This window comes from Loxodonta africana, chromosome 7, assembly GCF_030014295.1.
Source record: "Loxodonta africana isolate mLoxAfr1 chromosome 7, mLoxAfr1.hap2, whole genome shotgun sequence".
NCBI classification, from domain to species: domain Eukaryota; kingdom Metazoa; phylum Chordata; class Mammalia; order Proboscidea; family Elephantidae; genus Loxodonta; species Loxodonta africana.
The window spans coordinates 132,782,979-132,798,029 of NC_087348.1; the positions used below are offsets into that span (position 1 = coordinate 132,782,979).

The 15,051-nt window shown below is 36.5% G+C and overlaps 1 protein-coding gene across 7 annotated transcripts in view; it reads left to right on the forward strand.

The window, feature by feature from the left end:
* SIK2 (salt inducible kinase 2) overlaps nt 1–15,051 on the forward strand; it is a 136,573-nt gene that overhangs the window by 13,319 nt on the left and 108,203 nt on the right. For all 7 annotated transcript variants that reach the window (XR_010322521.1, XM_064288899.1, XM_064288900.1 and 4 more), the window contains exons 2-3: nt 1,867–1,983; nt 6,119–6,182. Coding sequence is in view for 4 of the 7 variants with exons in the window: in XM_064288899.1 (XP_064144969.1) it covers nt 1,867–1,983; nt 6,119–6,182 (181 nt within the window). In the remaining 3 variants the exon portion in view is untranslated. The remainder of the gene's footprint in view (nt 1–1,866; nt 1,984–6,118; nt 6,183–15,051) is intronic.

The window sequence follows — 15,051 nt, forward strand, 5'->3', positions numbered from 1 at the left end:
ATTGTTCTTAATGCTAGTAATCATACTGAAATTTTAAAAACTGATTCCTTCCTCTCTAATCTTGGGGCTTATATTTAGACTCACTCTAGAATCATAGGGCAAGACATTTTCTTCAAAGTGTGCATGTTTATGGGATTCCAGGTTACCTTCCTAAGGATTGTTGAGGAAATTCATGTATACACTTATCCTTTTAATATGGCAGCTTTTACCCCACATTACCCAAAGTAACATAATATTGTATTCTGTTATACTCTTAATGAAGACTGGGGAGCCCTTTTAATCTATTGAGGTTTGAAACAGTCTAGTAATGCCCCTCCTAGCAAGGACAATATCAGTCAGCCTGCTTACCTAGCAGTCAAAGTTTAGCACCTTTTACTTTTTAGAATATTTTTTATATGCAAATGAGTAAAACACCACCAAACATAATAAAGATTAATTATCACAAACCTATGCACTTTACTGCCTAGGAAAGGAACTATTCCCTTTCTTCTTAGGCACGTAAATCTGATTTTACACATTATAATGTTATCTAATTTCCCCTGGGAAGCTTGAGATCTTCCATTGTTTACAATTAATTCAAACACAGGAAACAAGCATAGAAAGCAACCTAGAAATAGAGAAAGGTGAGAAATAAACTTTTACGGTAGAGCTCTAGGAGATAACGGCAAAAGACAGAGCAACCGTAAAGAAAGAAGAAACAGCCAACCGTGTAAACAAGGCACTGAGGGAATTACGTGAATCGACGAGTCGAGTCTTACTTTCTGGGATACGTTTTAGGAGCATTCAGCTAGTATAGCACCAAGGATAGTTGATATGTAAAATATATCCTGGAAGAAAAACACTGGGCTAAATTATGTTCCGAATTCTTCATTCATTGAGATCTCAAGGTAGAATGTGAAGTACATTTTTCGGAAGAGTTTCTTCAGAACTTGTAGTTTAATTTGGGTGATTCCCAGTTCAGAACTTAATGTAATTAAATTTGAGTGGTTCCCAGTTACTGTATCTGAAAATTTTATTTAAATCAGAATGCCTATTTTCCTGATCAAATACCTACTGATTAAAAAAAAATTGTTTTTAATTGCATGGGGGAAAAAAGTGTAGTTATTGATTTCTGACTACCTAATTATTCACCTTCAAATGCAAACCCTTCAAGTTATTAACTTTGGAGTGGTTTGGGTTCCTTTGTAGATACGATAGGAAAAGGCTACATCAGAATCTTTTAAGAGAGTTAAAACTGAGTGTAATTATTAGCATTTGTTTTGTGCTCTGATGTTTCATAACAAAATTTAATTCAGTTGCTATTTTTTCATGTAGATAGGTTTTAATATTTTACATTCAGCTTTTTTCCAGAAAGATATATCTATATTCTTTGGAAACTATCACTTGCTTTTCTAGAAAAATAGTATTTCAGTACAGGAGAAAAGACCTTCCAAACTGTCTACTATTTGGCCGATCATTTGTTTATAGGTACTTTGCAGTGGGATGATAACTTTAGTTGAAACTGCTGACATTTGTATCTTCAGCTTATAAATGGAGTAAAAAGGCGTTACAGTTGTACTCAAAGAGAAATATGTCTTATTAAAATAACTTAGCAGAGGTATTCTTCATAATACGTTAAAGACACTTCGAAACAAAATCTACCCTAGAGCCTTATACATGAAGGGTGTTTAAAAAATATTTGTTGAGTGAATGAGTGAACATCTATCGACTCGACGGCAAGGGGCATGGTTTTTTTGGGGGGGGGTTATCGTTATTATCACAGGAGCCTATAGGTAATGTCTCAGATTTCGTTTATTTAAAAGATTCATAATTGGGAAATATTAACTACTGTATACTAATTGTACTTTTTTGTGTTCTGGGATGCAGGTGGCAATAAAAATAATAGATAAATCTCAGCTGGATACAGTGAACCTTGAGAAAATCTACCGAGAAGTACAAATAATGAAAATGCTAGACCACCCTCACATAATCAAACTTTATCAGGTATGACTTAGCCTGAGGTTTCTCCGTTCTTTTCACACTCGGTTCCTTATTTTGGAGCATCATGTTTCTCTTTTTTGTTAGTTTTTATCTATAAATAAAAGATAATTATGTGTTTTTATTTAAGCTAAATATATCCATTGTTCTATGTTATCCTTAAATAACAATATTAGAAAATCAAAAACTGTTAGTAGCTTAATTGTAAGTTGTCTCTGAGACTGTCAGTTCTTATTTAAAAAGAGTTCATTTTTGATTTTTTGACACCCTGCTTAAACCTGCTGAATTTTGGTGATGGCACCATTACGACAATTTTGCTTATTTAAAAAAATATTCTGTTTATGTTTTATGAAATATAAAGGTTAAAATGTACTACTAGTTTTCTGAAACCTGAAACCAATATTTTGTTTTCTTATCAGGTAGGGTAAATAAGCCATGTTGGTTTTTTTGTTTGTTTGTTTTTTAATCAACATTAAGATACAATTCATGTAAAATAAATCACCCATTTAAAGTGTAAGCTGAGTTTTTTAAAAGGAAGATTTTCTCAAAATTCTAAAGAGTAGTCTATCTTTTAAAATAATAGTATCTATAATACAAAATTCTATTAAAATGTTTTTATAATACAAAATTCTATTAAAATGTAAGACTTTTATGTTGAAAGACTATAAAATCTGAACTGTTACAGTGTGCTAGCCTGTGAAATGATCTCCAGGGCAGGACATGTGCACCCAGCAGTCTGCTGGACTCTGCTTGTTGGCACGTGAGACTCACCTGTTAAATTTTCAGTAGCTTTGGAAGCCAGTCAACACCACAGAATCAACGACGGTGGGAGTATTTACACCCACAGAAAAAGTCTGCCCGCAAATCAAGGCCGAAGCCAGTTAATACCACAGAATCAACGACGGTGGGAGTATTTACACCCACAGAAAAAATTTGCCCGCAAATCAAGGCCTTTTTTTTCCCTCAGAGCTGATTTTTTAGCATGTCACTGTGAGCACTCTGGTGGGTTAGCACAAGTGTCCTTCCTGGAGTATAAGAAGAAAATACTAGAACTTTTCGTTATATTTATTTTTAGAATTTGTGTGCTTTTTATAATGTATTTATAACAGTGGCACATGTATATGTCTGAGTGTATATTTATACACATATGTGTATGTACATGCATACACACATACATATATATTTGGCTAAACAACTTTTTATTGATAGAAATTTGCAGTTAAAAAGATGGGCGGGGGAAAGATGTGGAGGTTTATAATATACCTGCTAAAAATGAAAGACTGTAGTGTGCCACTCAAAACCTTTGGTAAGGTCCTAAATTGCAGAGGGTCTCTTAGGTCAAATTTATGTCAGAGTCTTTCTGCCTTTAAACTTTTTTACTAATTTAATTTTTTAATTTCTAAAGAAGATACTTATAAGAAATTAATCATATCCGTGGAAGTCTCTGGAAACCCTGGTGGTGTAGCGGTTAAGTGCTACAGCTGCTAACCAAAGGGTTGGCAGTTCGAATCCACCAGGCGCTCCTTGGAAACTCTGTGGGGCAGTTCTACTCTGTCCTATAGGGTCGCTATGAGTTGGAATCGACTCGATGGCACCGGGTTTGGTTTTGGTTTTGGAAGTCTTTGATAAACCGTAAGCCACAGTGAGGATAAAACTGATGCCATGATCCACGTGATAATCCTGTCTTTATTTGAACTAAGTAATCAGTTAAAGTTGATTTGCTGTTTTGACTTGTTTAGGCCCACATTGAGAGTAGCTCTTAGTTTCTGGCCTGATGGGAGTAATTCTAAACGCACATTTTAGAGTAAAATTAGTTTTTAGCCTTTCAGTAGGTAACAGCTGAAATTTTACATAATTAGCATGTGCTAGAATTTTTTTTTTTTTTAGAGTTGTGTAGAGTTGCGTACTGGTTAAGTGCTACAGCTGCTAACCTAAAGGTTGGCAGTTCAAATCCACCAGGCGCTCCTTGGAAACTCTATGGGGCACTTCTACTCTGTCCTGTAGGGTCGCTGTGAGTCGGAATTGACTCAACAGCTCGTTGATCTATCTACTTATAAAACATCAGCTGTTGAAAGCCCTGTGGAGCACAGTTCTGCTCTGACATGAGGTCACCATGAGTCGAATCAGCTCCACAGGACTGGTTTTTTAATATGTAAAAGGATAGAGTGTTATAGAGACACAGTCTAAAAATCTCTCATCTTGAATGTATAAATTTAATTCCTTTCTGTATTGACCTCTATTCAGTATAGTTTGAAAAATCAAATGTGTGACAGTGACATATTTTCTTCCTGAACCTAGAAAAAATAATTTTAAAAAAGTGTACAACAGTAGAGCTATGAAGAAACTTTTGAACAATGTTTTAAAATTATAGGCAGTCCCCAAGTTACAAATGAGATCCATTCCTAATTGCGTCTTAAGTCAAAATTTGTAGGTAAGCCGGAACAGGTGTATACGGTTCTTATTTAGCCTTATTTTAGTGTAAGGAAGAGTGCCCTGGTGGTGCAGTGGTTAAAGTGCTCGGTTGCCAACCAAAAGGTCAGAGGTTTGAACCCACCAGCCACTCTGAGGGAGAAAGATGTGGCAGTTTGCTTCTGTAAAGATTTACAGCCTTGGAAACCCTGTGGGGCAGTTCTACTCTGTCCTATAGGGCTACTGAGTCAGAATTGACTTGGCAGCAGTGGGTTTGGGGTTTGGTTTAGTGCAAGAAAAGGCTAGAAGCCTTTTTAATGATTTAAAACCTGCACATGCAGCAGGTGAAGGAGATTGTGATGAAGGAATTTGTTGCCGAGTAGGGATGAGTTCATAGTTTCAAAGTGAGGCAAATTTATATAACATTAAAGGGAGATATGAGTTGTCTGTAAGTCCTGTTTGTAACCCAGGGACTGCCTGTACAGTAGTTTGTAACAATATTAAAGTGTCGCGGAAGGAATATCACGTTGTGCCAAATTAGCTAGGTTACAGGCCAGATAAGCCAAAGTCTTTAATCAGGGTTTTTTTTACCATGATAACCCAGAGCTATAAAAGTCAGTGGAGGGGTGTTAAAGGTTGGTCTTCAAAACTCCTCTTATCTATATTAGTGCTTTTCAGACTTAAATATGTCTGAAATCACTGAGAATCTTGTTAAAATGTAAATTATGATTGATTGGGGCTGGAGTAGGGCCTGAGATTCTGCATTTCTTTTATTTATTTAAATGTTTTAAATATTAATTTGTTTCTTGTTAAAATCTGAATAACAACTGTCTTATGCTAGACGTAGCTCTAAATAGATTTTTCTTAGTAGATTTGTGAACTTTCTAAGAAATTTGATCGACTGCTGCTCAGTGACTGAAATAGGTTTTGTAATCCTAGCCTTAAGATCATCCTTAAAATGAGGTTTCGATATATACGTAGCAATTTGACAAGACCCCCCCAGAAAGAGTCTAATGGGAATAGATTAAGTGATCAAAGCATCCAAATAAGTAGCCCTCCTCTATGAATCTACTGGTCTGAGAAAGGGTCATCCAGAAACTATCATCATAAAAAGTTAAAATTAAAAATTTACTGTTCACAGAGCAAAATAAATGTAAAAGAATTTGGATTAAAAAGTTAAATAATTATACTTTCAAGTGATGTTTTTGTAATTTTGTAGCATTTATACTTCTGAACTTGTTAACATTTGAGACCACACTGAGACTTTTGGGACAAACTGTGTATAAGGGAGAGAGAGCCAAGATTGAGATTCTGCATTTCTAACAGACTCCTGAGCAGTGCTGGTGATGCTGCTAGTCCAGCTTCCACACTTGGAATAGCACAGATTTAGATTTTTCACAAAAATGTTAACATAAGGATATTATCAGGCTTGTAAATTTAGCCAGCTTCTGAATTGTTCATAACTTTGATTCTTTTATTAGTAGTTTTAATTTAGGAAGCCCCATTAAATGTTGGAAACCCTGGTGGCATAGTGGTTAAGAGCTATGGCTGCTAACCAAAAGGTTGGCCTTTCGAATCCACCAGGTGCTCCTTGGAAACCCTGTGGGGCAGTTGTACTCTGTTCTGTAGGGTTGCTATGAGTCGGAATTGACTCGACAGCAGTGGGTTTATTAAATGTTGTGGTAAGTTACGATCCTTTCCGTCAGACTAATACGGAATTATTTATCAATAGGTAATGGAGACCAAAAATATGTTGTACCTTGTGACAGAATATGCCAAAAATGGAGAAATTTTTGGTAAGTTTTTTCTATTATTTCTCCTGTTTGTTTCATAATTGGTAACATGAGTTAGACATTTTTAAGCATTAGAATATAAAAAAATACAGTAAGCTAAAACATATGAATTATAATTCTTATATTTATGGTATCAAAGGCACTGCTGAATTCCCTTATCTATGTGAAAGAGATTGGCAAATCAAAAAAACGGAGAAACTTTCATATTGCAAGGGGTGTTTTCTTTCCATCTATCTTACTTTTTACCTTTCTTTCCAGGGGAACAACTCCTTACTGAGCTCCTATGTCTCAGGCATTGTACTAGGTATTGGAGATACAGTGGTGACCTAAATAAACACTGTCTTTGTGGATCTTACAATTTAATATGCTGTTAACTAGCTGTAAGACCTTGGGCAAGTTACTAAAGCTGTAAGACCTCTTTGGCACTCAGTTCCTTTACCTCTAATTAAGTATTTGATTAATTCATCTTCATGAACCATTCTAATTTTTATGAATTATAGGTAATCTATTAGTTCTAGCCAGGGATGGATTACCCAATAAACAAGGTATGCACAGGCTTACTTGTGCCTACTTACTAATCTGTACCACAGCAGATTGGTAAGTAAGCACAAGTAGCCCCGTACGGGCTTTGCTTACTGGTTAAGCCACGCCTGGTTCTAGCTTTTTTTTTTTTTTCGGTGCTCTGTGGAGCCAGAACACTGTAGCTAGTGTAAACACTTTTGTTCTTTACCTAAATATAAGCCCGAAATTGGTTTTTTAACAGATTTATTGAGGAATAGTTTACATAGAGTAGATTACACGTATTCAAGGTATACAGTTTAATAAATTTTGACATACAAACACACACAGCACCTACCTGTGAACCATCACCACATACAGCATACCCGTCACGCCCCGAAGGTTCTTTACACCCTTGGCAATGTCTCTCACCTCCACTACACAGCTCCCTTCTGTAGGCAGCCACATATGTATTTTCCGTCACTATAGATTAGTTTGTATCTTCTGGAGTTTTATATAAATGTAATTATATAATATGTAGTTTCTTTTTGTCTGGCTTCTTTCTCTGAGAATAATTATTTTGAGATTCATCTATTTTGGTGCGTTATCGATAATATCATCTTTTATTGCAACTAATATTTGATTGTATGGATATACCACAATTTGTTCATCCATTCGTGATTTGAATTGGTTTCAGTTTTTGGCTATTATACATAAGCTGCTGTGAACATTCGTATCCAGACCCAAAAACCAAACCCATTGCTCTCAAGCAATTCCGACTCATAGCAACCCTATAGGACAGAGTAGAACTGCCCCATAGAGTTTCCAGGGAGCACCTGGTGGATTTGAACTGCCAACCTTTTGGTTAGCAGCCGTAGCGCTTAACTACTACGCCACCAGGGTTTTCGAACATTCACATACAAGTCTTTAATTTACCACAGTCTACCTTCAATTAACTTTTACTACTTCACATATAGTATAAGAACCTTACAGTAATAATTCAATTAACTTTGACTACTTCACATATAGTATAAGAACCTTACAGTAATAATACTTCTATTTTGCCCCTCTTGGCCTTTCTGCTCTTGTTGGCATACATTTGACCTATTTTATAAGATACAATACAGTGTTAATGTTTTTGTTTAAACAGTCTATTATCTTTTAAAGAGATTTCAATATTAAGAAAAAAACCATGTTTACCAATGTAGTTAGAATTTCTGCATTCCTTTGTGTAGATGCATATTTTCGTCTGAGGTCGTTTTGCTTTTGCCTGAAGCGTTTTCTTTAACATCTCTTGTAGTGTGAGTCTGCTGGTGATGAAGTCTTTCCGCTTTTGTATCTAAAATAGTGTTTATTTTGTCTTCATTTTTGAAAGATATTTTCGTCGGGTATAGAGTTTTAGATTGACAGCATTTTTCTTTCAGTGCTTTAGTGATTTGTTCCACTTTTTTTTTATAGAGTTTTAGATTGACAGCATTTTTCTTTCAGTGCTTTAGTGATTTGTTCCACTGTCTTCTCACTTATATAGTTTCTGACAAGAAACTTGCTATTGTCTTTTTCTTTGTTCTTCTGTACACACTGTGCCTTTTTCCTCTGGCTGCTTTAAAGATTTTCTGTTTATCACTGGTTTTGACAGTTTGATGATGATGTGCCTTGGTGTGATTTTCTTCATGATACTTATGTTTTAAGTTCATTGATCTTCTTGGCTCTGTGAGTATATAACATAGTGGTGTAGATATGGGAGGAAGGGAGCGATCTAGTGAGAGGGAAGAGTGAACGTAAATGCACTGAGGCAGCAGTGTGCTTGATGAGTTCAAGGAATAGCAGGACAGCCAGTATAGTTGGAGAGAAGCAAGCAAGAGGCAAAAGCAGCAGTGAACAAGGGGGAAGAATAGTAGGAGACGAGGTCAGAAAGGTAAATGGGACGCAGGAATTGAGATCTTGTGACTTTGTAGACCATTATAAGGACTTTGACTCTTACGTTAATAAAATTAGGGAACTATTAAAGGGGTTTGAACAGAGATATGACTGGACGTACTTTAATATTTTAAGCACATCGCTCTGGCTGCTATGTTGAGAACAAGACTGTAGTGAGCCAGGTTGGAGCCGGGAGACCCAGGTAGGGTGCTGTTGCAGTAGCCTAAGTGAGAGGTGATGATGACTCGGACCAAGGAGGTAGCAGTGCAGGTGGTGATAAGTGGTCGGATCCAGAATATATTTGGAAGGTAGAATCAATAGGTTTTCTTGACAGATTAAGACCACTGACATGGTGTATATAATTACGGAAGAGACCAAGATCAGACCACTTAGGCACTAAAACATTAAAAGAATTGGGAAAAGAGGAGTAGCCAGCAAAGGAGAAAGAGAAGGAAGGACCGGACCAGTGAGGTGAGAAGAAAACTGAGAATGTAGTGTTCTGGAAACCAGGTAAAGAAAGTGTTCTCAGGAGGAAAGAGAAAATGTCAATGTCAGAAGCTGCTGGTATGTCAATAAAGATGAAGAATGACAACTGACCATTGTTTCTGGCCGTTGGTAAGAGCAGTTTTGGTGGAGCTATTGGGCCGAAATCTAGAATGAAGGGTTTTAAGAGCAAATGAAAAAAGAAAAATTGGAGAGAGAATAGACAACTTTCAAGGGGTTCTACTGCAAAAAAAAAAGAGAGAAAAGAAATGGAGAAGTATTTGGTGGGGGCAGTGCAATCAAGAGAAGAATTTGTTAAGATGAGAGAAATAACTGTGTATCTGCTTAACTCTCTGAGCCTCAGTTTCCTCTTCTGTATATGGGGGTTATGCCTGTTTCATAGAGTTATAAAGCATCTAGCTTAATGTCTAGCATATAGTGATTACTCCAGTGCTCCTCCTTTCCCCTCCCTACTCTTTGGGAGACAATGTTCTAAGCATAATTTTTGTTTGTTTTTTGATGAGGTGATTATCTCTGTTTATAAAGATTGGTTTCAGAATGGAAATTTTCTTGTAAACCTTTCTTAGGAATGTGAGTTATAAAAGATAAGCTTAAAAAGGAAGAGGAGCTTGCAAACTTTTTTTTTTTTTTAAGTCTTTACCCATCGGAATATTTTTAAAACTTCAGGCTGTAGTTTTATAAGTAAACTAGAAATGGCTATTAATGTTAGCTGTCATTTCTATGAAAATGGAATATTCTAAATTGCTGTTTCCTGCTAAGACCTTTGATACAGGTGTATATTACATTGCTTTATGTAAATTGAGTATACTTTGGGGCTTTTTTAATTTGACTATTTTTTAATGTTTAAAATTTATTTCTCATGTGAGATATTTTAGGGTAAGTGAAATTTAAGTTTGGAAGACTATGAGGTAGATAAAAAAAATTGGATGGTGAATTCTAGCTATCTTATTTTCTACTCTGTACAGTTCATTTCTTGAGCACTGTAGAAATAGATTCTCATTTAAAAAGATGAAACCTTTGGATAGTCTTCACTACTTTAGAATGGAAGAATCTGAATTTAAAGGGAATTTGGAGATCACCTAGTCTACTTTATTTTTATTTTATTTGACTTTGTCATATAGCATATAGCCCAATAGAACTCATTATTTGTTATTACAAAACTGTTTCTCCCTTTTCCTGATTTGGCTTTATCTCTTATAAAGGCACCTAAGCTAGGAACCTTGGTGATTTTTCTACCTCATCACTCATTTCAGATGAGATTTTTAAATCCTGCCCTTTCTGCCTCTCTAAACATCTCTCAGAGAAGTCTCCTTCTGACCATGTTGTTGTTGTGTGCCATCGAGTTGATTCCAACTCATAGTGATCCCCTGTGATGGTTTTCCTAGGCTGTAATCTTTATGAGAGCAGATTGCCACATCTTTTCTCCCGTGGAGTGGCTGGTGGGTTCAAACCACTGACCTTTTGATGAGCAGCGAAGCTCTTAACCGTTGCGCCACCACGGCTCCTGTTCTCTTCATACCCACTGCTAACAGAGTCCTTGTTATCTGTTAGCTTTATGATGCAATCGTCTGCTAGCTATTCTATTTGATACTACCTCCTGAATTATCTTTCTAAACGAGAGATGTAATCATGTTGTTTATCTTTATTTTCTGAGATTTCTATAATAACCATTATTTACTATATAAAAATAATTTTTAAAACTGGAGTTCATATGCCGTTATGGAATATGAATGGTTATCAGTAAAAGGATCGCTACTTAGCTTAGCTCCTATACTTTATTACCTTTGGCTTTTAAATATCCCTTGCCCTCAATTTCCTCTTATAAGCAGAATTCTTTCTATCGCCCCAGGCGTCAAGGCTGTCCTGATGCGCACACACAGCAATCCTGCATTACTTTTCAGTAGGGTCCGTGCACATGGGGCAAGTTGAGTGTCGTGATAGGGCTGAGAGAAAAGAAAGCAAGTGGTGACCAAGAAAGGTTAGAATGAGGAATCTAGCAAAGAAGGGCGTGGCAGGCATGGCAGAAAACAAAAGTCTAAAAAGGCAAAAAATTGTTGCCTGTATGTGGAATATGGAAACCCCGGTGGAATAGTGGTTAAGTACTATGGCATGCTAACCAAAAGGTCGGCAGTTCGAATCCACTGGGCACTCCTTGGAAACTATATAGAACAGTTGTATTGTGTCCTGTAGGGTCACTATGAGTCGGGATCGACTCGACAGCAGTGGGTTTTTGTTTCATATATGGAATGTACATGGAAGAAAAGACATGGTAAACTGTAGATTCAGGTAGGTACAAGCAAGGAACAGTCTGGTAGCCAGCCAGTTCTTGACATGGGGCCCATGAGGAGAGCAAAATAGAAGTGAGAAGATGCAGTCCAAGGAACATTGATCACATAGTGAAAAACATATAAGATTTTAAATGAATTTTGAACCCAAAATGTTTTAAGTCATTTGGAGACTTAGATGGAAAAGAACCATATAAACAGTATTGAACTGTATATTTTGAACTGTATATTAAGATTTACCTTTTAGGTTTATAATTTTGGAATTGTTCCTTATTTAACTTTACAACTTTAGCTAATAAATAAATCTTTCTGTTAATGTCTGTCAGTTTGTCTTCTCATTTCACTATCTCCCAAATTTTTATTTTTACTAAAGTTAACCATGTACTAGTTTAAAGAGTCAAATAATTCTGTAAGGTTTGTTATAAAAAATAATCAGTCTCCAATCCGCACCCCACCCCCATTTTCCCCTCCTTGCCTCTTTTAGCCGATTAGTTTAGATTTACCTCCATTTTTCTAAATGATGTTTGTATTGCTTCTTCTGGATTTTTCTATTTTAGGCATAATCTATTGAATTTCTTTTGAATTCTCCTCCCTCCCCCTATACACGAGAAGCATATGTTGGAAAGGTGTATAAGGACCAGTTATGGGAGACCTCGGGTGTTAGGATAAGGGATTTGGATTGTTTTTGTTAGAGTAGACATCGGTGAACTAAAAGGTGATGGTAAGGGGGAAGATGATGATGTATGTAAGGAGATTATTTAGGAAGATCAGTCCAGCAATGGTGTGTAGTCTTGAGTTAGAGGGAAAGAGGCCTTTTAGGAGACTATTGTAATTGTCTAGATGTGAGAGACTGAATGCCTGGATTAAGATGTTAGTTGTCAGAATCATGAGAAAAGATTTTTAACCAAGAGACATTTCTGCTTCTAAAAATAATAACAACTGACATTTATTGAGCATTCGCTTTTTGTTGTGCCCTATTTAAAGTAATTTACATGATTTATTTATTTAACCCTCAAAAAAAAACCTTGTAAGGCAGGCGTTGAAAGATTCAGTAGTTTGCCCAGTCACAGAGCTAGTAAATGGCAAAGTCCAGTTAGAACCAGGCAATCCCAGAGCCTGTACTTTTAATAATTATACTTTACTACCTCTCAAAAATTCTTTACTGACTGAGAAGAGGAGAAAACAGAGTTAGGATTTAAAGCAAGACTGATTGGAAGAATACCGGTGATATCATTCAGCAGAGAGGTCTGGATAGAGTGTTAGTTTTAAATGTGCTGTTGGAAATAATATCAGAATATTTCATTTGATATGGGCTGTTAGTAGTTGGAGATATGGAAACAAGTGATATCCAAAAGAGAGTTTAAATCCAACAACAAAAAGACAACCCAGTTTAAAAAATGGATAAAAGACTGGAACAAACACTTTAAAAGGAAAATATAGAAGTGGCCAATAAGCCCATGAAAAAATACTCAACGTTATTAGTCATCAGAGAAATCCAAATTAACCACAGTGAGATAACATTTCACTTCACACCAACTAGAATGGTTAAGATACAGAAGGCTGACAACACTAAATATTAGTGGGGGGTGTGGAGCCCCTAGAACTTTTCACGTAAAATGGCATAACCACTTGGGAGAACTATTTGGCAGTTTCTTATAAAATTAAACGTATATCTACCTTATGGCACAGCAATTCTACTACCTTATGGCACAGCAATTCTACTCCTAGGTCTTTACCCAAGAAACATGAAAAAAAAAGTCCATAAAATGACTTGTACAAAAATGTTCATAAAAGGCTTTTTCACTGTCACCCAAAGCAAGAGCAACCCAAATATCCATCGACAGGAGACTGTACCAAACAAATTGTGCTGTGGTAATGCAGTGGAGGACAACTTAGTAATAAACAGGAACAAACTACTTATCCAGGAAACAACATGGAAAAATCTTACAGACATTATGCTGAGCGAGAGAAGCTGGACACAAAGTGTACATGCTGTATAATTCCATCATATGAAGCTCTAGAATAGGCAACATTAATAAATGGTCATAGAAGTTGGAAAGTGATTGTCTCTAGGGCAAGGGGAGAATTGACTGAAAAAGAGACAAGAGGGAAATATCTTGAGCGATGGAAATGTTCAGTTTTGTTTTGAGTGGTGGCTATGCAGAGTATAAGATTGTCAGAGCTCCTCTAAGTAAACGCCTAAAAATTTGCATTTTATTGTATGTAAATTATACTTCCTTAAGTCTTTTTATCTCCCAAAAAAGAGGAGAGTTTAGTAATAGAGACATAGACTTATCTGTGTAGGAGCGATGAGTGAAGCTGTGATTAGTAATGAGCTCTCGGAGAAGAGAAGGCTAAGAAGTGAGTTTTAATTATGTCTCCATTGAGAAGGCAGGTGGGGAGAATGGAATCGGTAAAGTAGAAGAGCGTATTGATAAATAAGGATAGGTAATATTCCATTAGCCAAAGGAGAGGAGAGTTTGGAGTGAAGAGGGTATTTCGTCATTAAGATATCACTGACAACCTTGAACAGAGTAGTTTTCAATAAATTGGGAGCTACAGCCAGATTTTAAGAAGTTAAGGAGACACATGGGTGAAGAGGAAAGAAAGAAATGTATTATGAAACTATTTAAAGGTTTTTAAGGTGGAAGGAAGGAATTGAGGGATAGTTAAAAAAAAAAAATTTTTTTTTTTTTTAAGGTCTATAGAATTCAGTATTGTATTGTGGTGGTGGTGATGGTGTTCGAAGAAGCTAGAAAAGTATACAGGCAGGAAAAAAATAGTTGATGAAACAAGGTTCCAGAGTAGACAAGAGACAATTAGATCAGGAACCCAGAGGGAATATGGTTTAGCTTCAGGAGAAAGAAATTCCTTATCTCTGATGGAACTTATTGGTATAGTTATAGTGAGAATTAGAGATGGTGCTGAGGATGTGGCTACGGCGGCCCTTGTGGTAGAGTGGAAAGAAGATGAGTTTTTTAATATAGAACAGATATCTTTCATTCCTTAATGTAGCAGATGAGACATCAGGGAAAGAGCAGTACATGAGACACTGCAATGTGGGGAAAGGTTTAGAACAGCTGGCTGTCATTCTTATGATCATTGAGGGATGAATAAAAGGATCTGTAGTTAACAGTGAAGGAGTTTATGGTAGACTCAGAGTCAGCAGTGCTCTCTAATCTAAAAAAGGAGGAGAAAAAGTAGACAATATGAATGACCAGGGTTGGAGATTAGAATGAGGGGAGGTCAAATGCATGTAGGAATTTCTGTGGTCAGAAAGGTCAGAGTTAAAATGGCTGACTGTGAATTCCAAGCTCAGGAGGGAGATAAGTGAAGCAGTAAGAGGTCCCATGAGCTAGGAAAATAAAACAATGAAGAGACAGAAGGTTATGCCAAACCAAACCCATTAGGGAGAAAAAATCATATATAAAAGGTTAAAATCGTAGGCTTGAGCCTGTACAGAACTTCCAGCAGCTTGTCAATTTCAAGTTCCCTTCTGCCAGCAGCATTGACAAGCCTAACTGTGCCCTGCTAATTCAGGGAGGACCTTAGGTCTTTGTATTCTCTTCAGTCTGCTGCTGCTTTGCATAGAGAAAGGTTTCCTGTGCCATCTGGCTTTCTTGCTGCATCTGACTAGGTTTATGTCAAAAGAGTAATCAGGGTGGCAT